Here is a 27,818-nt window from a genome sequence, read left to right as displayed (position 1 = left end):
GAAAGAAAAACAACTAGAAACCAATTGTGATAGTTTTGTTTTATAGACTGTATTAAAAAATCCATTTCTGAAAAACTTTTAAGTTATTACCATAGATAAGCAATAAAGGCTCAAAAGCTCCTAAATCAAGACAGTATTTTTCTCTGATTTTTTTATAAGATGGTAACAAACAATAGAAACAAATGCTTCAGACTTATCCAACTAAATATAAAAAATTCCATATGGCCTCAAATCATTCAGAAGCTGATATTCACAACTATTCCTATTAAATCTGAACTGCTTGGTGCAGTATAATGACTGAAGAAGCAATTTCGAAAAGCTTCAGGAGGGAAAAACTATATAAAATGTAAGGTATAGAGGTTATGAAGTATTAACACGATGCTAAATTGCTGCATATCATATTTGCAATGGGCAGTTTACAATCTGCTCATCCTGATGGATTTAGCACAAGGGAGTTTGAAGACCTGGCTCTGCAATTTCAGTTTCTGCCTAGTAATTGATGGTTAAATTGTACACACAAATAATGTGTTAGCACCAAATGATTTTGGGACCCTGCTCAGCCCAAACTGCTCCATTACACTCAGAGGAGCAGTAATAAATGGAAAGTAAGGAAAAGTTGCAGGAGATAATGAGACTGAATACTAATGACCTAAAGTAGTGCAAAAGATAGAAATGCAATTTTTCAAAAAGTACAATCCCCATTTGGCATCTTAATGAGTTATTAAAAAACAATAATAACGATTCTGTGGTTTGAAGCCAAATTACTATTTTTCCACATTTTTTTCTTTATCCACTAAGATGTTGCAGAATTTATTAAGGTCTTCCAGGTTTACTGCAGAAATTAAAATGTACTGCAGGATTCTCTCCATTTACGATCCTCTGGTCACCTGCCTCAACAACCAGAAATTGTATCTTTTAGGAATCTTACTCACCTAGAATATTAAAATAGGCTGAAAACTGCTTATTTCAAGGAAGCAGAGGATAATTTCTATCTTTAAACAGACTTCCTTGTCTGATGGAGAATATAAAAGAAATTTCTTCTCTGATAGAAGATGAAATTGTTGCAAGCATTATCTCACAACCATATGATTAAGTATAAATCCCAAATGAACTGAAAATAGATGTAAAATCTATACTCTCCTACTGAAGTTGTTTTCTACAGCAAAGTATGTTTGTCCATCATTAGTATTTTCCTAATACCAAATAATTAGGGTGATGGATAAAACGAAGCTTCTCAACTAAAATGCATAGTTGCATTGTCATGAAAAAAAGGCTGGATAACATAGCTCCACAAACTGGAAATGGAGATGCTTCTTTCTGTGGTGTATGATGTGTCTTCTTTCATCCAACAGTAATGATACTTCACACGGCAACATCTGCAACTGAAGAAAACAGCATCAGAAAAAAAGAGGTTAATCAGGTCTTTCCTGATTTATCTTAAATGTCATTCTCTTGACTTTCACAGTAATGAATTTCCCTCTTTATTTCAAAAGAAAACAACATTGTAGCTAAGAGGCAGACAAAACGGACTAGATACATCTGATTGGGGTGAAAGACCTAAGCATGATACCAGCCAGCAGAATCACAGTTTAGGCACCCACCACATGAGACTATGGTACAGGAACCTGAGTGAGACGCCCCAGACCTCATTCACCTTCAGGGAAGGTGGGCAATGTAAGTGGTCAGAGCCAACAGCTGCCCTAGAGAACATTAACCACATCCACCTGGCTGGAACGCTTCGGTAAGAGTGTCCCTCAAGTGTCCCAAACTGGCTTTCTGCAGAGCGTCTCCATCTACACAGAGTTCAGCCTGGAACTGCCTTTCGGAGGTAGGTGGTGATTGATCTCTTTCCTTCAAATAACAGAGCAGGCTTCCCTCTCTCTGTCCCTCCCAGCGGCTAGAAGAGGCAAGAAGAGTTCTGTATGATGTCTGCCTCCGCTCCAGAATCTCTTGCTCTGTGTCAGCTCCAGGGCATCTCCCCATGAACTACTCCACCTGCAGCAGAGCGTTCAGAAGTGAATCTGGGGTATTAACAAGGTCTAACTGAAGCTGACCCAAAATAAGCTGAAATATCCTAATGGGAAAAAATAAAAATAGACCAATACAAACCACCAGCTAGATGGGAAGAATTTACAAACCTGCGCCCAACTACATTTCCTGTGCTACACTCATATACAGTAGGACAAATTTGGAAATAATGAACTATGAGCAGCTTTTTCCACATTCCCAAGTGAAAAATACTCCTCAGTAATTGTCAATGAGACTTTCGAAATTTGGACTGCAGCTCCCAGAGTAGCATGTGGTGAGGAACCTTGAAATATGAAAATGCCCAGATCCCAATCAAGCTCATCTTAGTTGTTAGGGAACTACACGGTGCTGGCTTGAGGGCAGGGAGCACAGGGTTTCTGTACTTCTTACTCTCACGCTGAGTGAAAAAGCAAATGTAGCCTGTCATCTGTACCCAATGTACCCACCCACTCTGGTAGTTGATGTAGCTGCAGGTCCAGCAATAACACCTGTCTCCCTTTTCCTTTATATCATAAGGACTGGGATAAGAAGTGTTCCTTGACCGGGAAATCATACTGGAGGCAACAGCTGCTGAAGCGAGCTAGAAAATGACAAGTGTAGGCAGGATACAATGCATCAAAAATTGATGCCAGCTAATGGAACAGTGGTTTAAACAGCCTGCACGGTGCCCGTTACAGTCCAGTTCCGCGAGCAAGCAGAGTGCTTCCCTTCAAAAAAACCTCTTAAGTGTCTGTTTTGCGGAGAAACACACCCTGGCATGCATTGTGTGCAGAGCCCAGTAATTGTGCCAACTACCCTGGAATGTGCTCAGCAATCCGATTCTATGAGCTCTTTCGTCCTGAGAGGAGTTTAAATTTTAATGCATGATTTAAGCCTTGAATCTGTTACGGAAGCAGGAACAAAGGAGGAATTATCTTTCATATTTTAAAAATAAATATGTGATTGAGTGACTGCATACAGTCCTGAAAGCAATTTAAAGCTGCATATGGGTATAAATCTTTTTCACAGTTACCTACAGGAATTTGTGAAAGCATAAAAAACGATGTCTTACAAAAATGGCTACCTGGCAAACCCAGTATGTCACTACCAGCAGGAACTCCTGCTGTCAGCGGCACCGCACCCAATCTCATGGTGACTTTCCCCACAATAATATCACTTCTGAGCACTGAAATGATGCTTTTTGGAAAAAGTGTCAAAAGGCTAAGTGGAAAGATCACAGCAATTTAAAATAATCTTTAGAAATACATTAATGATTTATAAGAACAGCTTAAGCGTAATCTTTCTCTCGCTCCTGAGTACATTTGGTATGTGCCTTTGCTAGAACATTTTGAACTATGAGTTTTCCCTATGTAATTTGTATCTTCTGTTGCTTGTGTAGGTGTCTTACTTAAAGACAGACGAGAGGGATTCTTCTAAATATGAAAACGTAGAGGCATGAAGCCGGGTTAATTAACATTGCTAACATACAGCTGTGGGCTGGCTTCAGGGCGTGGGCTGGCTGATGTGGACAAGGTGCAGCTGTGGCTGGTTCTGTGAAGTGGTTAAATAGCTCATAGGGGTATGGAAGAGGAGCAGCCAATGGAGAGAGATCTGGAAGAAGCAGAGAGGAGTAGTACCTGCCTTGGGGGCAGAAGAGATGAGGAGAAGGATGCAGTACGGGTAAGAACCAGAGGGACTGGCCTAAAGAGTATGAAGAAACAGCATGGATGGTAGATGAACTGTTGAAATCTTGTGGGGAATTGGTGGCTGTGCTGGGGCAAGGCGTGCTGGCTGCTTGTTGAAGTTAACCTGGTATGGGATGGTAAAAAGTCTTGTTGCAGCCAGCTAGTTTTGAGAGTGCTGTGACGTGAAAACATTTCTGTAAAGCCACAATCACATAAGGAAAAGTGGGAAAAGAATATTTTTAGGCTATTTCTGTTTGTGCTACTAAGTTCTGCAATGATGGCATGTAAAGAGCTCTTCAGCAAGGCAGCAGGGGCCTGAGCCAAAGCCCTGGGTGGACTTGCGTTGAATTTTCCTGGTATTGGATTGGAATTTGCACAACTACATTTCTAAATTGCTAGGGGAGGGTATCCTTAGAAATGGACAGCAGTGGTGATACTACTGATGTAGCTGGATAAGAACCAGCCTCTCGTACACTCAGTTACTTAATGATCTCTTGTACCAACATGGGAGGTTTTGTGTCCACATGCTTTTAGATTGTAAGAGAAGAAAGGGACCCATCAACTTCTCTTTTACAATTTCTGTGGAAGAGGTTTTCACCTTTTTAGACATACACGCACTTCCCCTGTGCGTCATCCCTGTCATCTACCTTACATTCCAGTTTTATAATCCATTTCACTGGATGATAAGGCTGTGCCTCAAGTTCTATATTCACTGGGAGACTAACTTGTCTTATCTAACCATACAGCTACACTCTTGCTCAGAAAGAAATAGAGATATGTGAAGCACCTTGTACATTCAAGGATCTCAAAGCTCTTTACAAAGAGATGGAAGTGCTGATGGCAAAAGGCAGTGTACTAAAAATTGTTGGCAATTGCTGATGTGGAACTCTCATTAGCTTTCGTGCAGCCTTTGACGTGTCCACCAGTTTTATTAAGAGAATTAATGGGAGGCAGGACACTAAGATTGTTTCATCTTGTCCTTGGGGCATTGACTGTCAAAGAGATTGATGCAGTAAGAGAAGGGCTCGGGGTAATAGTGAGTAGATTGTGTGAATTTGATCTAACAACAGCTCAGAGCATGATACTGGACCCTTTCTACCAACAAAACAAGTCCACAACAGTTAGCTTTAAGACACTGTGGTTTCCTTCTTTCTTTCCTCATAAATTGGCAGCTCTTCATCAGGAACTGTCAGATCTGTATCTGTCTCTGATTTCCCCAAGTAAGAGAGAACACTGTTCTATTCCTAGTCGTTCATGAGATCCATTACTGCCCCTTTTGATTCAGAGAATACAAGGCCACTTCCCCTTGAGCAGGCAGAGCACCCGAGTACTGCAGGAGAGGGGTCACTGTTACTTTTCATGCCGTACACACGTGACACTTATTCTGCCCTGATCACTGTAGGACTGAAGTACTCTTCTGGTGTGGAAGAAGCCAGCCAGTCTGTCCAGACTCCATGTGGCCCCACTGCTGGGGAAAGAGGGACTGCCATAAGGGCAGGACAGATACAGAGAGAAGTCACACCTTGGGACAGGCTTTCTTAAGCCTCCAAGGGTAAGCTTAGCCAAAACCTTCCCTATGAAACAACAATTTCAGGGCTAACCATCAGTAAAATCATCTTGCTGTATACTCCACCACCTTCAGAGAGGATGTTCGTCATATATCAGGGTGTTTTAATGGGCATGGCAAATTGACTTTTGCTCACTTTTATTTCTTACTTCATTTATTCTCTGCCCCCACTGTTTTAGGGAGCAGCCATTGAATCAAGTGCGTTCAAAAATGTTAGCCCTCTTACAGCTTCACATGCTGCATTTTTTTAAGTAAAGGGAGCTAGTTGCCTCACTTCAATATATAAATTATTTATTCTTCTGATCTGCTCTCCCAGATTTCTTGCCATCAGTCCAGCTTCTTGTTTCTGTCTTTTCATCTGTCACAGGAGAGGGTATTCACTCCTGGAACTTTAAAAAAAAAAAAAAAAAAAAAAAAAGCAGATATACATCCCACTGCATTTCAGAACTGCTAAAAATAATAGTTGATATGAGTAGTGCTTTTAAAGTTAAAAGTACCAGTTTATGCAAGTAGTGCTTTGTAAGTTAAAAGCACTACACAATCTCTGTTTCAGCTGAGGATAAACAGTTCTTACCACAGTGCAAATTAGTAACAAGGCACTATTGGCAGAGACAGAAAAGTTGGGTCTCCAGAGCCTTATTCTAGCATGCTGTCCTCTGAACAGCATTGCCTCCAAACCCAAGTATTTGCCCTAAATAGTGTTCATGCTTCCTATCCAAATAAACAGCACCCTTGACATTTAAGGTAATTACTATCACCTTTTGACTGCACTAAGGAAATCCACCTACACCTGCCATATATAAAGAGGGGACTGTCTTAAAGCACTTGAGAGACTTGGCTCATTCATTTTTTCCAGGACAGTTACTAATATGGCAGTTTAATGGAAGATGGCAGAAACAGAGGAGGATTCTTAACTTCAGCAGTCAAATTAATAATAATAGTTACTGTGAAAATACACAGACATTAAGTGACCTATGTTGAAAAGATTTTCCTTTGGCAAAGTTACAAGTGCAAAAGTTAGTGCATTTTTTATCAGCTGAATTAGCTGTCAGTGTGATAGTAACCAATGAACTGGAAGTAAGGAAGCATGTGCATGCGTGTCTCTGCACACACACAAATGCACACAGAGGTAAATATATAGACACACACAGAGGATATAAGTATATTGATAAACATGATGCACATAATGTTTATCAATATACTTACATTTCATGATCAACTATTGTCTTAATATTAAAGACATTAAAAAGACATTTGTAGAAAGAAACGTCTTTTTTTTGACAATTTTCAAATGAAAAATTCAGCAGAAAGTAGCAATATGTCATTGATTGATATCTCTCTACCTATTAGTAAGATAAATACTTCCCTGTTGCAGGCTAGAGCAACAAGCAAATAACATGCTTTACACTTTGCTCTCCCGTCCGATCTGGACTTTTTAACCACAGGAATTTACTAAGTTAAAACAATGTTGTTGGGCCTTTCAGCTTTCAATTGTTGGGTTAAGGGCCGTTGCTGAGACCATCAGCAGGTTCTCCAGCTCAGGAGCAATAATGATGGTGATAAAAGCGATCCAGGCTTGCCCACAGCAGCCACTATACCTACCACACCTACTGCATAGCTAGCCTGCCTACACAGAAATCAAACACATGCTCTGTACTGTGGTTAACGCTCTTTCTGACTGCACCTTCCGCTAGCTGGAAGTGAGGAAAAGCATAACTCAAAAGCGGTTTGCCCGTCCCAGTCTTGCCTGTTTGATCCAGGGCAGACACTGAGGTAAATCTTACCAACTGGGCTGAAGCAGAGAAGGGCAGATGTTAGCACTATTCCCAGCGGAGCTCTCTTAGGTTTCTAGCTCAGGCTAGAACCCTTCCTTGCTTGAGGCTCTTGTATTGGTGGTCTGAAATCCTTGTGCTTCAGGGGAGCAGCTGGTAGGGTAATACAAAGATGATGCTCTTTGATCAAGAAGCTCCTGGTACATACTTCTTGCCTCCACCCCACCTCCTCAAGAAAAAACAGGTTTTATCAAGTTGATGTAGTCTGCAATTGTCTGTTCTTGAACTTAATCATCTTGGTGTTTCTCAGTACTCGGCTGTTCATGTGCAGCACTTCTAAAGCAGCCAGCTCCTCCCTGCTGAGCAAACTAGTCTTTAGTAGCATTCTAGACGCCCCATAGAGACAACGCTAGCACCATGAGACAGGCAGCCCGCAGCCTCCTTCTGCAGCCTGAATAACCGAAGGGACTTGTAGCTGGGCAGCTTTGCTGTAACTGCAGCATTGCCACCGAGCCACCCACAAACAGCAATAAATTGAATCTGACCTTATCAGATGAAGGGGGAAGTGTTTCTTTGCAGGAAACGAAGCAAAACTAAAGCAGAAAGGGCTTTCATTGTTTTGACAGAGTATTTAGCTTTGAGACAGTATTCCTTTCAGAAACGTTATCCAAAACTGCAAAAAAAGGCAAGATCAAGATCTAAGTTCCTGCCTCTCCAGCCACTCATTGAATAATCTTTCCACACAACGTCAGGTAAGATCACAATTCCATGTATTTGTCATTAATCCCATGTATGACATCCAGTTTTCCCCTCGCTGCCGGCAGTCCTGACAGGAAGACTGTGCTATGACCTGGGAAGCAAGCCTGCTCCTACAGCACAGCGCTGCAGCAAGGCACTGGGGTTTCTCAAGATACCTAATCTTTTTCTTTAAGTCACCGACAGAGAGATTAAGGAAAGGGATAACTTCATCCCAAAGTGTCCTGGATCTCATATATGGTCTTACAGAGCAAAGATCTGCAGAGTTGTTCCATCTCTTCTTTCTGTCCTTCAATGTGTAACACAACATAAAGAAAGCGAAAGGAGTGCTAGCAGGTCAATTCTAATGGTTACTCCCACCTCTAGGAACACAGGTGTTAAATTTGCATGGGAATGGGTCATGAATGTTGTTTCCTGCCTCTAAAAGATGAGTTTTGGTGAACCCAATGTCCCAGAAGGACAAAGCATGCTATCATTCAGACATACTACTGTATAAATGAAGGCACTGAATACTAGCGAGCCCTCCCTTAGCGACACATCTTACTACAATGTTAGTCTTATTTTTAACCCAAGAGTAAATGTTCTCTCATGAAGCAATTAAAGTAGGCAGGTACGTGGCAGACAGGGATATAGGAAGATAAAGGTTTACCTGAGAGATATTCAACAGGTATCAGAAAAAGAAACAGTCTGGTACTAAAGTGGCCGGGAGGAGTCCATGGAGAGGAGAAGCAGCTGCCCTGTGGAAAGGCTGGTGGGGCCCTGGGAAAGGGCCTACTCGCTCAGCAGAGGCTCGTGATGTCCACATGGCAAACAGCTGAACTCGGATGATCTTACCAGGAACTGCTCTCATCTGTGTCACCAACTTCCCAAGCCATGCTACCTTTCCCTGCCTCCTGATGCCCTCATTTTAGAATAGCTGTAATGACAACTTTTCATCTTTGGAAGTCCTTGTAAGATCTATAGATAAGATTCACTTGGAAAAGTGGTCAGTATTTTTAATTACTGTGATAAACTGCCATGTAACCTGGCTAGTCCCTCTCAAAAGCCAAACAATAATCTAACTCAATTATTAATTTATTATGGAAGTACCTCATCTTTGGTCAGCAATGCTGTTCAAAGTTTCTTCTTTAGCTCCACTCTCAACACACAATTTAGTTGTTTATGGTTCCACACGAAGCACAAAAATCAAACTGCTCTTCAGTACATAAATTTTTTTAACACATTAAAATAGCATGATATGATATTGAGTTTCCAATAAAACTCCATCCAATTTAAAGAGATGTAAAGAAGGACCTTCTTAAGCTTTTAACCTAAAAATTTCACCATAAATAGTACTATCTGTGCAAGCAGCCATAACCTTGTCTATGCAATTGATAGATTAGTCAGTATTACTTATTTAAGTAGCATCTGTTCTGTTTCTAGGCTCTACAAGTCTTGCCAGGAAGAGGTATAGCTTACAGCACATTTCTTTTCAGACTTGTTTCCTTAGATCCGGACTTCCTGAAACAATTGCTGAGGAAAGTTAGAAGTGGAAGACTTAGTTTTAGTTCCAAGCTGAAATCAACTTCTTGTCATTCCTTCTGACTGGAGTAATAACGACAGAGCAATCAATTTCTGTTGTTTGGAGAATTTGATCAGCAAACTACTTCAAACGTGATTTTCCTCAGAGATCATTCGCACGTTGCTTTTCTCCTCTGCCCATGTCAGAAACAAATGTCAGCATAATGCTAAAGTCTGAGACACAATATTCTACACCATAAAAATGGTGTCAGAATTTGCACTGGGACCTTCAGGGCCACACAGGCTTTAAAAGGCTAACACATATGTTTATAGATGACCCTTGGTAGCAGATGGAAAATCGATTTTGTTTCCCTGCTACCTAGCTCTCACAAAAACACAATTTCCAGTTTGTCATCTCGTATATTTGACTAGAAGAAGTAGTAATTTATTTTGAGCAGATATTGCATACTATTATTTCTAAAAATATGAGGCAAAAGAGAACAATGAGTTGTAAGATACTTACCTTCTATGGTTGATGCACCCACGTGACAATGCTCTTGTTCAGGAATTATGGGCAGTTTCTCTGTGGTCTGTGCAGTAAGTGGAATCTGCTGTTTGCTGGTTTTCACTATTGAAAGTTAAAATAATTTTTATCCATATTATTAAACAGCAAACGTATCTGCAGAATGTTAAACATTGAACCTGCAAGTCTGAAAACAATTGAGACCTGTCTGAACAGGAGGCATAGGTGGACAGCTAGTTTTTCAGTGGGATTTCAGTGCCTAGAGATGTAGGTACATGTCAGGAACTCCTGAAAGTACTAACCATATCTTGTATTTAATTCCTCTTGAGACTTGTGGGACTACAACATGCTGATCCTAAGTCTCCTTGGGAAGAAGCTTGAAGGTAGGCAACTAAATTGCTCTTGGAAATTTCACTAGTGGTGAAAATATAAAAGCATGCAAATTTGGGATTGCACCAGAGTCTCACCAAATGCAAAAGCCTACAGCTGGCCAGTTAAGCAGAAACAAATGAAATTCAGAGTATGAACTTTTTGATTCATTTTCACATAAGGGCAGCCCAGACTGCCACTCAGGACCACATGATGTGGCCTCAGCAAACGTCATACACACAGGGAGGGCTACTGGGTGTCATCCAGTTGTTACCAATGACAGCATGCACCTCAGAAGCAGGGAAGGGTGTGGTGATGCCTTTAGCACACTGGCAACACAGATGCTGATGGGCTGTCTTGCTGGGATACAGATAAAGAAATGCAGAAATAGCACGCTCAGGCAAATGAACACAGAGTTGTTGACCTAATGCTTTTCAAAGAACTACTGTAGAACACAGATATTTCAACTCCAGGTCCATCCTGTCCCTGACCATCCATAACTTCTGTAAGCCTACAAATGGGTTTCTACTGAGTTCATAACAAGAAGATGAACTGTGCTGCTTGTATTGAGCTGTATCATTTGGGCTTCTCTCTTCACAAATGCAACTAAAAGAGTAGAGTTGGATCTTGGTAACTAAGCAACTGAATATGAAAAGCAAAGTTAAAATGAAACGGTGGTAGTTTTAAGAATAGCAATGGATTTTGTTTCACCCTCAGGATGAACCTGGAAAGAACAGGAATGTAGACTGACATTCCCCCTGGAGCCTGTGTGTAACACTGTTCTGCATGCGTGCAAACTGAGCAGAGAAAAGGCCTCTTGTGCATCAATGCTCTATGGAAAGCATACAGGGGCTACAAAAAGCTCCCTATAATTACCTGCATCCTATAGGTTTTATCCTCCCATCTGAAAAATAAAAAAGCCCCAAAGTGGCAATAAGGCTTCGTTTTTTTCTCTGAAAATGTTGCATCTCAAACATGTAGGTCTGTGTCAAATATTAAAAACTATGACAAGCTTTGCTTTCCCCAGCATTATTCATCGAAGTTGCAGAGGAAAAGACAGCTGTTCAGCTGTGTCAGGAACTGAGAAGGATCAGAATCAAATAGGTGATGCTTCACTTGGCCCAGATTAATCAAACTTCTTCTTTCTTGGCTTTGCATCTATTTGCTGCTGTAGAAGATGTCTCATGCCTTTCCCCTTTGCTAAAAAGAAAATGTATTGCAGAATACAAGGAGAAGTGAGTCTGAATTCACTGGGATGCCAGCCCTGACACTACAGAGCCAGCGTTTGATTCTATTTCCAACCTGTCAACTAACTTGAAGCTGTAGCAATACATCAGAGAAATGGCAGAATTTCACCTATTTCCTCTAATCCTGTAGGAGAGGAACTATTATTTTAATTGGATAGCACAGAAAACAATACAGGAATTCAAATAACTGAGAGGAAATTTGTCTTGTTGTTTCTTATGTGCAAATTACAGTTGTCAAGCCCGCTTATATCAAATGCCACAAATGTCACAAAGCCTAAACAGTCCAGAAAACAACTGCAGGCCAAACTCGCTGAGTCCTGGTTGTCCCCATGATCCTGCAATGTCCTTCTTTCAGGATGAGTTATAAAATTACCATCCATCAGAACTGACTTTGCTGTGAGCCAGACAAGTGTATCCTGTGTTTGTATCCTAAAATGTAATGAACCAAACTGTGACTGTGAGCCAATGGAATATCACCAAAAATGAGAGAATTGTACTGTCTGAGCGATGTAGAACACGGCATTGTTTGAACTAAGGTTGCCCTCACAGGCTGTCGAGTAATAACATGATTATATTAACAATACGATTCCCTGTCTGCACAGTCCCGTTCTAGCATAGGAACGAGAGCAGGCCTTTCTTTCCAATAGATCTTATGCTACTTTCAAAATAGAATAAAAATAAACAAGGAATGTAATTCTTATGCTAGGAAAAGAAGGTCTAAATGGGAATTTATAGCGGTAGACTTCTAGTAATATAAATTCACACTTAAGTATAACCCATATAACTATACAAACAAAACTTCCCATATGAAAAGACCCTGCTAGACAGATTCAGTCTAGGTATTAAACACCCTGATTTATGCAATCTGTTTCCTGTACAACTTTTTTTTTTAATAATGTAACATACAGTTCACACACACTGGCCTGCTCCCAACAGGTAATTCTGTGCCGTGTCCCCAGGCTTATTTTTTTTTAGGATACAGCTATTATGAGAATAGCTATACTTAACCAGTTACTAGCAGTGGAAAAGGTACTAAAGTGGTTTAGGGGAAGCAGGCTATGGAAAAACGTAACAGCAGAGTAAGTGTAACTGCCTTCCCTTCCTCTGAAGCTGATTTAAGCAGTAAGCTGCACGTGACAGTTGAGCAGTTTCTGTCAGGGTTCTTTGAAAACACTGTGCTGAATACTGTCTAGTCCTTCTAATTGCTATTATTAGTTTATTAAATTGTTCCCAAACCTCTTCTACTGAGTCTTAAATCTGAGAAAGCTCCATAAAGAAATTCTTGCAATAAAAGTCTCTTACATGGGACTCTCCCTAAGATTCTCTGTCATGAACACAAAGCGAGGAACTGACTTTTCTTCTATGGATTGTTTTCCATGTGCTACTACTATCAAGTCCTCTTTGATATAAAAGTGCTTTATGTCTGGAAGCACAGATCAGCCACTTAATACTTACTTTTTGCACTGAAGAAAAAGCACCCTGTACTCTTTCCCTTCTCTTGTGGCTGCATTTAAGGGCAACTGGGTTTTGTAGGTTTTGTCAATTCATACCATTCAAGGGTCTGTTTTACATAAACACAAAGGCAGGACCAGATCCAAAGTCTGGAAGATGTGCTCTGTCAGCCCATGCTCCTGTGCAATCTTTTTTTGGCTTAACAGCACAATGTTTAGTTGACATTTACGACCGGAATGCTTTAAAGCTCCCCTATCATCACTATATGTGCTTAATCCTTTATAGTACCATGAATTTGGAAGGCTGTAACTTTAATCTTACTCTAGAGAACACGCTATACATTTTTCCTTCTTTCCTCTGGCCACCAGACATAATGGTAATGATTCATGGACACAGAGCCACTGACAGTTGCACAAAACTACCATCCATGGCTGTAAATTACCTTTTTGTAGGACCACAGTGATAGCAAGATAGTCATTTCCTTAGCCTACCTAGGAAATTATTCTCATTCTCAGAGTATAGGTTTCCTTCTTTTTCTTCCCTTATCCTTTCTGAACTTTGAATAACCTTCTAGTAGTACCTATACATCTTTTAATCTATATGATAATACCGTCACATCCTCCCAGATACATAGTTATTTAGCCTCATTATGATGTTTCTAGGGTGGTTGTATTGTCTTCAGTGGATCTTAATGTTTTCTTTCAAGATTCCAAGCTATGCACTAATGACAGTGAAAAAATTATCAAGGGCTGTCAAGGAACTCATCTATAGCTATTTATAGCCATTATCACAGTAGTCAATTTTAAGCTTAGCAGCTGTGGGAAGAATAAACTCTTTTCATATGATCCTGATTCCACTTTAAATTTTATTGGTATAAATTGGGAAAATGACTGGATTGATTGGAATTATCATGTGTAAAATCAAGGAATTTCATATTAAAATAAAACCCATTATAGCAGTTCATACAACTAAGCAGCTTTCCGAGTTAAATGGACAGATTGAAGTGGCAGGATAGATTGAAGTAGCAGGCACATAGAAGTAAGAATGACAGACCAGTAAAAGATTCCTATTCTCTAGTTAACTAGATCTGACTTTCCATAAAACTCCATCATTAAAAATGCCTTTGGATATACAACACTAAGAACGCATTGTGAAGCACGGTGATAAAATAGGTATGGTATTAGTAAAGCTACTCAAGACAAAAGATGTCAGAAAGATAATTCCTTTCCTGCAGGATGAAAATAATGAGCTCATAAATATATCTTAGAGGTAGCCAGTGCTTTAAAAGCAAGGATCATAAATTGTACTCACAGGAGAGTTCAGACAGACAAGGAGCTATTCACTCTTTTCTAGGTAAAATTGAAATGCCATGAGTTACTGAGTTGTAGAGAAAAATTATCAAGTCTCTTCTTACTCTTGAAGAACTAACAAGACAAACAGCCGAGTACCCAAGCCTAGATAAATTTTAAACCATTTTTTGATTTGCTGGCTTTGTATTTATTCTTGTTTTGGAGGCAGGTTGGTTTGCCATTCTATATGTTCATGTTAATCTTTTTAAAGATAGAGCTTCCTTCGTGAAGCCAGAATCCATGGAACTTATTAAAGCATATGCCTCTTCCAGCAGCACTAGTAACACTCAGAGGTACAGCTGCTAATTTCCCCTCACACAGGGATTTATTACCAAATCATGATTTCTGGAACCAAAACTTTGCGCTTAGCCATGCCATTTAATTTATCTGTGCTAAACATCCTACACTCTCAGAAGACCACATTCTAATTCCTATCTGAAACTAGAAAATTGTACTTTGTGGGAATTTTCCCCTAGAAACAGGCTACAAAGTGTCAGCAGAGCCATTCTCTTGAGTCCTGCTACAGCCAGTCATTCCATCCTTTGGTAGCACATTTTATGGGGAATCACAAACGCACAGAGCATACATACACGTGTGTACATGTCTGTATACTTCCCATACACACACAAAGCATTCAGCTGCCAAACCTCAAATGTGGCACACAGCATGACCAAAAATTAAGAGGACGTAAAAAACCACCAACACTTTTGGAAGAAGCATTCCCACATGACATACGTAAGTCTTAATAGTTTTATTGTCAGAATTATTTCTTTATGATATAAAAATGTTGCCATAACATAAGCCAAATCAAATTTGCATAGGATCAAGGTAACTCTGAAACAGACCTGAAGCATCCCTTGACAGGAAAGACTTAAAAGGTCTTTCTTGACTTTTTCATGCCTCGAGGGTTTGTTAGGTATTTGTTTCACTTTTATATTACTTACCAGGAAAAGGATGAATTTTAGTAGTAGATATGGTTCTTCCTGCATATCCGAAACTCTTTCTTCTTAGAATAGTAGAAACTGCTGCTGCTACTCTGTGTTTACAATCTGTTTTAAACAAAATGTGTTTTATCCTTAGCTATAGAATTACATTACAGCATCGATTAGAAGGAAACCCTTATTCTTAAACTGTTGAACAATTTCCATGAAAAAGCAGGAAGTTTTTGAAATAAGGTGATGAGGAAAGCCGAGGGCCAGATGTTTTATATTTTTCTGAATTAAATTTTCTGGAAATTCCATTCAGGTTTGCCCCTTTCAAATTATTCCCTCCCTTTTCTACACTGCGTATCTTGAACAAATTTTGGAAGGTTATCAAAAAAGTACATGTCCCAGTACAGGTTCAGACTCACACTGCTGCCAGTGGAATAGCAAGGATGGAGTGTATTGGCATCCTAGGAAGCTGACAGATTCTTTGCAAGTGTGGGATGTTCATCTTTGGAAACACAGTTGGAGAGCAAGCTCTACACCACTTGGAAAGACCCAGCTGGGTTGAACACCTCTGACTGTTCCTCAGCACCCAGCTCATAAACTCCTCAGTCTCTCCACCCTTCTGCTGCTCTTTTAATACTGTGGTCTTGCTGGGGTTATCGCAGGTGACTGGGTAGCTGTTCTAGTTAGCCCTGTTCTACAGTGACAGCAGTTCAGGGCTCAGCCAGCTTCTGATGACAGCCTCGCTCCAATTCTACATAACAGAACTTATTTTTATCTTTTTATTTTCAGAACACTAGAAAACTTCAGCTGTAGGAAATTAATTAAATTAGTATTATTTAGGTCATGATTTTCTTATGAATAGCTAGTGGAGATGTAATGCGCTGAAGCCCTAAGCATGCACTGTAACAGTTAACATCAAAGGAAGCTCTGGAAGCAGTCATAAGATAAAAGTGGAAGGGAAAAGGCAAAAGGACTAATTTCTAATTTAGCTCCTTTGTCATGGATTGGTTGTAAGCGCTATGAAGTTTATCTGGATATTTTGTTTTATGCACTCATGGAAAGTAATTAATGTTTCAGAGACTGTCAGAGTCTGCCTAGCTGAATGTCTTGCAAGGTCTCAAGAGGAAATGAATAATTCTGTATTTCTTACCAGCTTTCAGTGGTGCTCAGAAATTAAGAGAAAAACTACTAACTGAATTATGACTGGAAAAATTCTTAGCAGCTGTTTTAGGCACATAGTAATATTCTGCTGTGTTCTTTGGGCACCTCTGAAAAAAGCAGTATACAGACTTGCAATTAAAGGTGGTACCATAATATATACATGTAAGGAATGCAACCCTTAAATCTGATTTTTATGTGCTTGTCTTTTTATTGGTAACATACTGATGTTTATGATGTTACATGTTATAAACTTAACAGAAAATGTATTCTAGAAGCAACTCAGTAATTAGAAGCATCAAAAGGGCATTTTTCCTTGCTGCTTGTGTCCATGACAATTCTGAAAAACCTGCATTTAACAGAAAGCTGATGTTAAAGAATAAAGGCAGTAAATCATTAACCATCACTGCTAACAGTTCTGCATTAAAAATAGGATATTATGACTCAAAGCACAGAAAATCATACTCATGGCATTTATAGGTAGCTTTCAAATTACAAATAAAAGTCCTTTAACTTAGAGCATTTAATAGCCCACTTATAAAGCCCTAACTTACATTTTGTGGGATTTTTACATACATAAAATAGGTCTCAGAATTTCGTTCTGGCAATAAGTAAAAGAACATTTATTTTAACAAAGATAATCTGGTAAGGAGTTTCTTTAATCACTGGCAAGGGAGCACAGATTTGCCATTTTAAGCAACTATTTCGCTCATTCATTTAAAACTATACACATAAAACATTTACATTATGCAAAAAAATCAGAGAAGTATTTTGTGTGTGGGTACTCTTCTGCCTTCTGTTCAGTTATGATTAAAGCGTGACTCCTATTGCTCCTTCACTACAAAACCGCCTGTGGATACAGTAAGGACGATCAGGGGAATGGATATGGCTTATGATTTTTTTATTACCCCTGTGACCAAGGTCTCCATTTGGCAGCTCTGGACTACAAGGTGAATGGATATCTGCCTGGTAATAGCAACTAAATGCTGGTTATCTGGAGGCATATTCTGTCCGCTCAGGGCTGACACCGGCAGAAAGTCTCAGGAAATTGCTCTGAAAAGCATCTAAGAGCTATTATCCCAGGTAACAGGTTAAGTTAAGAGTTCCTTTCCATGCTGATGAAAGGGAGTGTGCTCCCTATACCAGCTGCCTCTGACTTGGGATTGAAAACAAGGACCAGCAGCTGACAAGTGGTCTATTCTCTGCATTGTTCCTGTGCAGAGGACTTCGTCTCGATTGCTCAAAAGTCTCAAGCTCAGAGTAATCTTTTATTTTCACCTTCTTCACTGTATCTCGCTAGAAGAAATACTGTAAATCTGATTTCAGCCTGTATCCCAAGTGAATTGCATAGGATGAGCCCGTCTTGGCTGGTGAAGGTATTCTGTAGAAACAATCATTCCAGTCTCTGAACTAAGGGCAGGTTCTTTCATAGCAAAGTTTTAATCACTTGGAATAGTCAATAGGGCTGATTCAGAAATCACAGCAGTATTCTTTTTGCTGAAATAACAGCAAAGAGAAGAAATATTATCTGGGCTTTATTCAGCTCTGGGGTTAAGAAGGCACAGGTTGGCTGACCTGTATGGGATTACACCACCGCCGAATTTAGGTAACAAGTTTCTAGGACAGATAGCTGAGTGTATATCTCTTCGTAGCTATCGTGTAATTTTTCTTGACCATGACCTAGATGAATCATCTTCAGGAAGGAGAGGGTATTTCAATCTGCTGACACTGGTCATTGGCATTTATGCTTAAGACCTTCAACAAGGTTCAACCGTAATTGCTTTTTATCTACTGGAATCAGTCTGAAACTAGAAGTTCATACCACTAAGGATCACAGGCCACCAAGCACCTGTTAAAACCCCCACATTTCATTAACTGTCAACAAGTTTGGATTTGCATCCACAATTCAGAGGTGAGAGGTGATAGTATCAATCACATGAGTATTTCAGTTCCTGTATAAGAAGCTTTTATCATGTTACAAATAAAATACTGGTGTCTGAGCTACATTAATAATCAACAGCTTTGTTATTGTAAATTAATAGATTTTTCATTGCATAGAAATTTAAATACATGCAGATTAACTTTTTGTTACTTACAGTTTTGTTCATTTTCTTGGACTATTTTGTAGATGACAATTGAAATAGTAAACACAAAAACTATTGCAATCATAGTCAGCCAAATGATCTTCGCCATACACATTGGATCTGTCCATAAAATGGAGAAGAGATAAAATGAAGCAGGAAACCACTGACAGAGAAAAGCAGAACATTTGATCTTGGTAGGTTTTTGGACCATGCCTATCCCCCCAGATAAAAATTTTAAACAAAAGAGATTATGCCTTGTTCTTTCAGCCTTCTTTGTTGTTTGAAACAAAGTTTCCTATCTATAATTTATCTTTACTTTCACCTGTATCTATGTCTCCATGTCTGAAATAGTTCTACATAGCTAAGTGAATGAAAATTTTTCCTGTTTGTATAAACAAAGGAAGAAGTCCAGGAAGAAAATGTTTCAAAGATCAATGTTTATATTTAATGGATGGAGCACAGGAGGAATTGGTCCACTGTCCAACACTAGCCTGTACCGGCATTCTCAACCTCCTGGTCTATCTTCATATATGGTGGAAAGTAAGATTCTACATGTAGAAATTTTCTTACCAAAATTTGAAGAAATGCCACCAACAGGACCCCTCTGGGAAGTTCTTTTAACTAAAGCTGCCTTGGGTGAGAATCAGGGAGGGACTGGGTGTAGGAGGTAGGCTGCTCTTTTGGACAACAGCTGCTGCAGAAATGCACCCACATTCTGCAGGGAATTAGTTCAGTAACTAGTACAAGCCATGACTACATACTACAGAGAAAGGATGTGGGAAAGTTTCCTTCCTGATTATTTGAAAGACCTTTCAAACTTCTTTGGCAGCTGCATGTTAATGCATACCTTAGCATTGTCAAATAACTATTTTAAAAAACAACTACGTTTCTATGGCTAATATAAAATCAAATTACAGACTATAGCCAAACCACTGTTTTCCTTTCCTTGGCTTAGAACGGTATAATTAGACCTACATCAACTCACTTCCCTTGTGCGTCTTCTCCACTGAGAAGTCACGAGGTAACTGCCAATAACCCCATGGCTCTGTGAGGTAAGCGCAGCTCATGTCTCCTAATTCAGAACTAAAATTTCTTTAGTACAGTCATTCAGGCTCCTTTCAGACAGAGTACTCTACCCCATCTTGCAGTGACTTGTAATGACTTGTATATCAACCTTGCTTAGTAAAGGCCCTGAGCACCTCGTCAGCTTTGCTTTGAGGTAAATAGAAAAAAGATGCGTTGTTAATTTGAGACAACTACTTCCCCAGTAAATCACCATTAGCAAAGGGTGGTTACCTCATAGTTTTGACACAAGTTGGCAGGGCAAGTTACAAACTATACTCCACTCATAGCTAGACCTACTTATTTTAAATAAAAACACCGTAACTGCCCTCTCTTCTCTAGGATTTTACCTAGACTTCTTTAACATAGGTTTAGCCAACTCCAAAACACTTCCCCACCCCCACCCCCACCCCGAAAAGGTACAGCATAAAATGCATTTGCCATACAAAACTAAATGAATTTAGTAATTCAGCAACTCCCAGATGGCAAACATTGCACATAGACAGGCTGGAAGCCCGGATCATAGTCAGGCAATCAGCCAAAACACTCCTGCAGCACAAAGACAAATTTAAAAAGCTGACAGGCTGTCCTCTGGGAAAACTAAGCCTAGTTCAGCTAAAGATTTCTCTTTTAAGTGTACTGTAGTAAGGCTGCATAGTAGGATATCGCAGTACAACATTAAGAAAAGTCAAACCTATCTCCTGGTTCTTCTGCCGCTGAAGTTAACGGGATTTTTTTAATTTGCCTCCAAGACAACAGGGTTATGCCATTATCAGGGAGGGGAGAAGAAAAAAGTAATCCCTGGTTTTGTCATGCATGCAATTTGTGAGTCTGTCACCACTAAGCAAAAAAATATACAGACACCTACTTTGCTGTGTGGCTTCCAGGGAAAAACAGCCACAGCTAAACCTGTTTCAAATCACTATAAAAACTGTCAGTTACCTACTAAAGATGGTCTTTTACTAATGGATGATCAAAATTGTAGTCTTTTCTTGTGACATACTTAAATACTTCCAAATTGTTGCTGAAAGCAAAGAACTACCTACTGGAGATTTTTTTGTAAGATTGATATTGTTGCTGGTTTGATTTCCATTCCGACTCTCCTTTGTAACTTACATTCTACATAGGACTTCAGCTGCAGTGAAATATTTATACAGTCATTTTGGTCTTCCATCATGGCCAGTAGACAGGAATGATTTAGGTGTTCTTCAGCTGCATTTCTTCCTCCAACTACAGAATTGTTGATGTGCATTTCCAGCAGGTAGTAAGTATTATGCTCTACTTCTTCTTTCTCAGAAACCGTAGTGAAATTAAAATATTTATAAGAATAAATAACATCTTCTGTTTTCACTTCAAGTAAGCCTTTTGCTTTTGGAAATAGAAATTACAACAAAACTGTTACATAATGTGCAGCAGACAGAGAAAACAAGTTCTCTGTCTCATTTGCAAAAACATACAGTAGGCTTTTACATTACTATGATAAAATGTACAAAAGCATACTATGTAAAGTTATTCTGAACAGATCTGTAATGTATTGGCTATCTATACAAAATATATTTTCCCTGCAAGCTATAGCCCCTTTTCTGCTTTACTACCAGCTTCAGAGCTTTTCAGTTTTTCATTGTTTTGTTGTCTGTTGTCAAAGGTAACAAAAAAAATCAGGCTGTGAAAAAAATAAAAACTGAGAAAGTCATATGATAGAGATATGATCTAGTCTGTTACCAGTTGCAGAAGGTTCTTGTTTCACTTTAAAGCACACAAGCTGTGAGACTTGCACAACGTTAACAAAAAACATAGGTGGATGAGACATTGTCAAAATTGTTAAAGGTATACAGGTGTAACTGAGAACAGACTTTGTCCACATTTCTTTTTTGTTATTTTCCATACTTGTTAAGACAGCTATTTTATAATAAGAAAATCAGGCATTTGGAAAACAACTGCATTTCTTGTATTCAGGACTTGGCCTGTTGCCCCCATTGCTGACAACGTTAGAAAACCAAAATTCAGAGGCATCTTCTTCCCCAAAACTTTCCAGATACTTTGCAAGTGTATACAGCACAGAAGGAATATGCTGCTACTGCTCTGAAAAGATGTGAATGTTGCTGAACTCTTCTCTGTATTGCTGTGCCAGCTCTTATTCAGCACTGCATTCTATGAAACGTGCAAAGCCATTTCTGATACTACACTGTTCTGGGTATTGTAGACTACAAGCACAAAAATGGTTATTTCTTGTATAGCTGTCACCTGAATAGTTGCCATCTTTGAATTAGTTCTTTAGGTTGCTCACAACAATATATATATCTTCATATAGTATCAGCAACCTACATGTAGAGTTCCACAATGACGTTTAAAAGCAAATTCAGCATGAAAACTGATCAGAAATTACAACTCTTTAAAAAAATAGAATAAAATAATAAAAAACCCCCACTCTTTAAAAATAAATGAAATTTTAGAAAATTTAGCAAGATTAAAAGAATGAAGATGGGGATCTAAGAGCATTGATAAAAGCCAGATGGCAGAGGTCAAATTTGCAACAAAAATACTCCAGGTGGCTGCTGGATAAGGCATTCTTTTCTCACAGCACCCTCCTTCAAGGCCAATACAAAGCCCCCTGAAGATAATGACACACACACACCTGCCATGAATTTATACAAGATCTTCAAAGAAGAGAAGTCAGCATTTTGCTACTGATAGGTTTCACTGACAGCCAGGCATGAATGCCACTGAGAATCTGGCATAAAACTTGCATTCTCTAGCCATTCAAAGGCAAGCTAAAAAAACCATTGTTCATAGATTTTGCAAAGACCATAGAGAACCAGCAGCATATTATCATTTCCTTTTAACTACCAAATAAAAACATGTATTTCATGTTGTAATTAACTACAAAATTATGTATTTCTCTTCCCCTACTTACTTTTTCTAGCTACTGACCCTGATCCTTGATGATCAACATTCGCATCTCTCTTGGATTCACAGTCGGTGTGTTTAGTATGGGACTGCTGTTCCCTCCTGGAGGACTGGCAAACACATGGAAGATCATGGAAACTGGAATGATTTACAATGGCCTTCAGTAAAACAGTCTGGTTTTCTCTTCTATGTTGCACTGCTCTTTTGCGAGAATTGTTAAAAGTACAAAGTGGAAAAGTGGTGTTATGTGATGAACAGGTATCCATGCATGACACAATTACAGTGTTAGCTGTAAAATTAAAAAAAAAAAAAGAAAGAAAAAAAGAGTACTGTATCAGCAAGACAGTCATATAGGACACACGGACAAATACACGCATGGAAGCATCATGTCACAGATCCTTTAACCACCTTACAATGAAACCTGCTTTATTTCTTGAGGGTTATGGCAGCACGTTGAATGCATCAAGCGAGAGGAAGCAAGCACAGTTGTCCCACAGCCTAGATGCTGAATTCTATTGCTGAACTGTTTGAAATCTCTTGCAATACTAGCTTGAATTTGTGGTGGCAGCTAGTCACATTCTAGTTTCAAAGCTGCTCCAGTCTGATGGTACTTGAAGATGAAAGCACTCACGTTTGGAGGGGAAACTTAGCCCTGGAACTGTGCCATTGTAACGCACTGGTGCAATTACTTTATAAAATAGCTATAATCAGAATGAAAACTTTTTTTCCAATGACATTGAAACCACACAGTGAAAACACACAGAAACATTGCTGAATCCTTCAACCACACCCTTCACATCCTCTTACATTCAGTCTTAATTATGACCATTGGTTTTGCTATTCATAGCCAAATTTCAGTGTCGAATTACTGTATCTAGAGGACGTTAAATGCCATTCTGGCAAGTAGCAAAACCCGCATAAAATTAATTATTAATAAGTGTTATTTTAGCTGTCTTCCACATTAAAGTACGGCTTTATTGTATAAATTGTGCATTTCTACTTGAGTTAACCTTGAACTATTTTTTCAATATGAAAATAAATATTTAAGAATAAAAAACTTCTGGGACCCCAACATGAAATAGGTATTTATGAGTACAAATAACCACTTCCTGGAGTTGACGCAGCACTAACCTATAGTTCTGTAGCTGAACTTCCAATTCTAGTAGTACTCTTGCATCTTTATGAAGAGGAATTTTGCATCTAAGTCCCATTATGAGTAATCAGAGTAATATGTTCCTAAATCCTTATGTATATAGAGAAAAACATAGCCTTTAATTGCTCCAGTGCTCAGCTGCAATCTGACAGCTTCAATAGGCCACCTGTGCTCACACAGCACCAGGCTGACCTCAGAAATGGTTCAGTGAAGGATTTCAGACAGGATACAGAAATAAAATCCCAAATCCAATGCCAAAGTCAATTACCTTTGCTTTATGAACCCTACATCAGAGAGTCATAAACTCCTTATAAAACATAATAAATTGAAATGTAAAATACACATCTTATGCAGGTAAGAAAATAATTCATTTTAATACAAAAAGGAAAAAGTCAGACAAAATTTGGGCTTGATCTTTCCCTGAGGCAAGACAAAACACTTCCCTTGAAATGCTTACTATCTGAGTCATGCAACCTGGAGTGGAGCAGGCTCCTGAGGTCAAATCCTTCGTGCTGAAGGAATCATTCAGTGCAGAGTTTCTCTGTGGAGATGAGCCAGGAGCAGGAAGTGAATGTTTGCTCTCATGGCAAGGTGTGTGTGCATCTGAGCAACCAGTCTAAAACCATTTCTACAGCTTTCAAGGTCAACTAATAGTAATTCTGCACCGTACCCCTTTCACCAAGAAATCTGTACGCAGACTAGGGAATCTGCTTAACTACAGGGCAGTCTACATCCAGCACTGTGAAGTCGGTTTTGGACTTCACACACCGCTAAACAGGCGCCAGAGCTGTCTGTGAGCCATGTTGTAGATAAGTAAAAGGCATGTTATCTGAGTGGAAAAAGTTTGAACGCTGTCCCCTTAGGAAGGGCACTTACCATCCTCTTGAAAGATCTCTACAGAGAAAACCGATCAAATTATGATCTAGCATCAGTAAACTTTATTTTCTTCCAACTCACAGGACTGTGGACTTTCTAGGGAGGGATACGTATTGCTGAACACTGTAAGCAGGGCTGCAAAAAGACTAGACTTTCCCAATGGATTACACGGCAGACAGAGAGCCTAACCCACAAGAGGCTTGCTCCTTACTGCAGGACTGGGAGGGACCCTCCCAAATGTAAACGTCACTAGAAATGTGGAAGGGTTTTGTGAAATCTGAATGCAGATGGCCTGAAGTGTTAAAAGAATCACTGAGATGAAACCATGCAAAGTACCTCTAGGAAACCGCTTTATATTCAAAGATCTGTAACCCACATGCTTAATGTTGGGAATTTCTGTGATTACGACATTCTTTTCTTAAGCCTCTAGTTACAGGGTTTTTCCATAGAAAATCCAATTCCATTAAAACAAAATTACTCACAGGGAAGATCTGAATTTGTAAAAAACTTGCTTCCCTCTAAGAAAATAATAAATGTTTCATTTTGGATTGGCTTGACTTTTTTTCATTTGATCTGTGGTATTCTGTTTTGAATCAATTCAGCAGTATATGAAGTTGCATTTTTTAATCACTTCCTTATGGAAATTACAGTTGTCACATAATATTGTACAGATACAAGGCCGACAGTACAAACTGGGGAACACACCACTGATAAGACTAAAGGAGATGGACTCTATCCAGTAGCTGGACCCAGAGAACAGGACTGGGATTGAGAGCAACAGGCTCCAAAATAACGTCCTCTTGCTCTAAAGTGACAACCTCTTGCTCTAAAGCAATGTAGTTTAAAGGTTCAATGATGTTACGACCAAACAAGTGGGCTGCTTCAGAAATGTAAAGGAGACTTTTCACTTTTGGAATGCTGAACTGCATGGTTTTGATAAGTTTTTAAAGGCTTTTTAAAGGGTTTTTTTGCAAATTGATTTCCCCCTAAATTTCTGTTCAATGAGAAAATTCCATTTTTATTCCCTCTCTGGAATAGAAATAAATGCTGAAACTTCCCCTGGGATACAACATTCAAGTTTCACTTACCTCTATCTGTATACTTTGCTTGCCTGCCATCTCAGAGCTTATATTAAAAACCTGAAGTACCTACAATGTTAACATGATCTTAGAAAAGCCTGTGGAATTAGGTCTCTCCCACTCATTTAGACCCCCTTGCAGAGGAAGGAAGATACGGTGACCTTCACATCTCAAAGATTTCCAACAACAACTCTGTGTGGTGAAGTCTGATGGGGTAACCACCAATTTGAAACATCTACAGCAAATCCTGTACATTTTTGGTTTGCCACAAAATCTGAAACAAAACTGGTTTCCGACAGAAAGTTTTCAATTAATCAGACACCCAAATTCCTTGAAATTTTCAAAATAAATAGTTGAACATATTTACTTTCTCATGTACTTCAGACATTGTCATAGTCTGTTATATAGTCATATAGTTTTTAGAACATCCAAAATATGACAATGATTGTAATTTTCCAAATATAATTCTGTACTGTATTCTACACTTCATAATCTTATTTTAGACACTTTGTGAATAAGGTCATACGCAGATATCAGAATCGCAGTGGTGATACTATTGCAGCATAAAGTGTCTCCAATAAGAGCATTCTAGAAAAGTTACCATGGAAAAATGCAATTAACAGTAAGGCCAATGTTTTCTTCTGGTAATAGTTGTGTCATTGTTTGCATAGTCTGTGCTAGAAAATACTTTGATTACTTCTGCATGGAGGTAAAATATTAATTATTCCAATACCTTAAACTGACTCATCAATATTATGATATTCAAAACTTATGACAGCTTATAAATTTTGTTTATAAACCATAAAAATCTATAAATTATGCTCTAGTTACTGTCATGCTTATTCTTTGTGGTTAATGAAAACAGAAATGTAAATATAAGTACCCTGATCTGGATACATTTTTATATTAAGTCTTTTTTCAGAAAATTATGCTTCATAACGAATTTATTTCATGATGCTTGGGAACACGCAGCATTTGTCAGAGGGATGCCTTTTATTATAATATTTATCTATTCAAAAGCTTACTTAGGAATGGAAGTGACGAAACTATTTTAATATTAATTTATTTATAGAGTTTAAAGAAAGCAGTGAATGCATTACTTACACAGACATATTTTGCATTTATCCTAAATCCAGTATCGACCTTTAGGGTCACCAAGATGCACTTGGAATTTATATTAAAAGAGCTGCTTCGCTCAATTATACCTACTGCGCTCTACTTTTTCTTATCTTATGATACCACTGCGTATCCCTTCCACAGATAGCATCTCATACCAGACAGTAACTGTACAAAGTTTTATAAGCATTTAAGCATAGAAACCTGAAAAAAGTTAATTTATAAGACATGAATACATGCTGTAAAAGAACATAGTCACTTTAACTACTCTCTTCACAATGGAGACTGTAACAGTTGCGTGGAAATAGTCACCAAAAATTTTGCAGTGTATGTACATGCATGACAAACTCCTTTTGAATTACGACATACAGTTAATGCTGTTGGCTAAAAATCTAGCAAAAAAAAATATGTACATGCTTTGCAAAGTCCGTATGAATACAGCATCCTAATCATTGCTTTTAGGAAAGCAGATGGCAACTTTTCAGTTGCAATCAGACCAGAATAAATAAAAAGCTATCTTAAAAGCTGATTACCTACCTTCATGGATCTTGAAAAATTCAGGTAAACATAAAATAAACATGGTAATTATTCCTAGTACTAATTTGAAGACTTCTGATTTTCTTAAAAGCAAGCACATGTCACTGAAGCACTTCTATCTAGCGTAGTGGTGGTAACTTCCTTCCTGGTTTAGCTTTTAACATAGCTTTTGCACACTCTATGCAAAATAACGTCTGTTCATTTCCTTTTTTTCTAATATTATTTTTCTTTTTACTTCTTGTTACGTTAAGTTGTAAAAAATCAAGTTCTGTTCTTACACTGGCATAGATGAGGATGATTCTAATGAATATGCTGAAGATAAAACTCATGTACCACAATGAAAATAAGAGAAAAACCATGCATAGAAACTATTTTATTCATTTGGGGTAGTTTTGGTTTAGGAACAGCACCCTGTAATGGCCACTTTCATATACCTTCCAAACAGTAACACGTGAAGGAATTTTGTTCTCATTTAGCCAAGAGGATTTTTTTAAAAATGAGTCAGACTCTCATTATAAAAATGAATCAGAGCCACATGAGTCAGATATGGAGATTTTATTGTTTTATTTATATACATATGCATTGGGTCTGGGGAGAAGATAATTTTATGTAATACCTAATCTTTGAGACTTGAATAGACTATTAATTTGATCATTACAACCTCAAGTTTCTGATCTGGCAAGTAAG

General features: G+C 38.7%; 1 protein-coding gene across 5 annotated transcripts; it reads right to left on the bottom strand.

The window, feature by feature from the left end:
• Positions 1–24: 24 nt before the first annotated feature.
• TMEM156 (transmembrane protein 156) lies at positions 25–27,266 on the bottom strand. 5 transcript variants are annotated; one of them, XM_055797657.1, is made up of 8 exons: positions 27,132–27,244; positions 25,488–25,547; positions 22,378–22,659; positions 20,580–20,831; positions 18,414–18,521; positions 15,172–15,276; positions 9,811–9,915; positions 25–1,382 (listed from the first exon to the last, which is right to left on the bottom strand). In XM_055797657.1, the coding sequence occupies exons 3-8, from the start codon at positions 22,634–22,636 to the stop codon at positions 1,363–1,365; spliced, it is 849 nt and encodes a 282-aa protein (XP_055653632.1). In that variant the 5' UTR covers positions 22,637–22,659; positions 25,488–25,547; positions 27,132–27,244; the 3' UTR covers positions 25–1,362. The 5 variants fall into 5 exon arrangements, with proteins under 5 accessions (XP_055653632.1, XP_027650838.2, XP_055653635.1 ...); XM_027795037.2 differs by lacking the exon at positions 25,488–25,547 and having other exon boundaries at positions 27,132–27,266; XM_055797660.1 differs by lacking the exon at positions 25,488–25,547 and having other exon boundaries at positions 22,395–22,508; positions 27,132–27,263.
• Positions 27,267–27,818: the final 552 nt, after the last annotated feature.

Source organism: Falco peregrinus, chromosome 2 (genome assembly GCF_023634155.1).
Source record: "Falco peregrinus isolate bFalPer1 chromosome 2, bFalPer1.pri, whole genome shotgun sequence".
NCBI classification, from domain to species: Eukaryota; Metazoa; Chordata; class Aves; order Falconiformes; family Falconidae; genus Falco; species Falco peregrinus.
The sequence above is the reverse complement of the archived record's forward strand: the minus strand, read 5'-3'. Positions and strand labels throughout refer to the sequence as shown.

Bases quoted from the DNA above. Each gene is read 5' to 3' on its own strand.
- TMEM156 (XM_027795037.2), bottom strand. From the start codon at position 27,231: ATGTGCTTGCTTTTAAGAAAATCAGAAGTCTTCAAATTAGTACTAGGA. The intron at 9,916-15,171 runs GTAAGTAATATA...AACTTTCAATAG, and splicing joins TAAAATTCATCCTTTTCCTG to TGAAAACCAGCAAACAGCAG. The intron at 1,383-9,810 runs GTAAGTATCTTA...TGTTTTCTTCAG, and splicing joins GGGTGCATCAACCATAGAAG to TTGCAGATGTTGCCGTGTGA.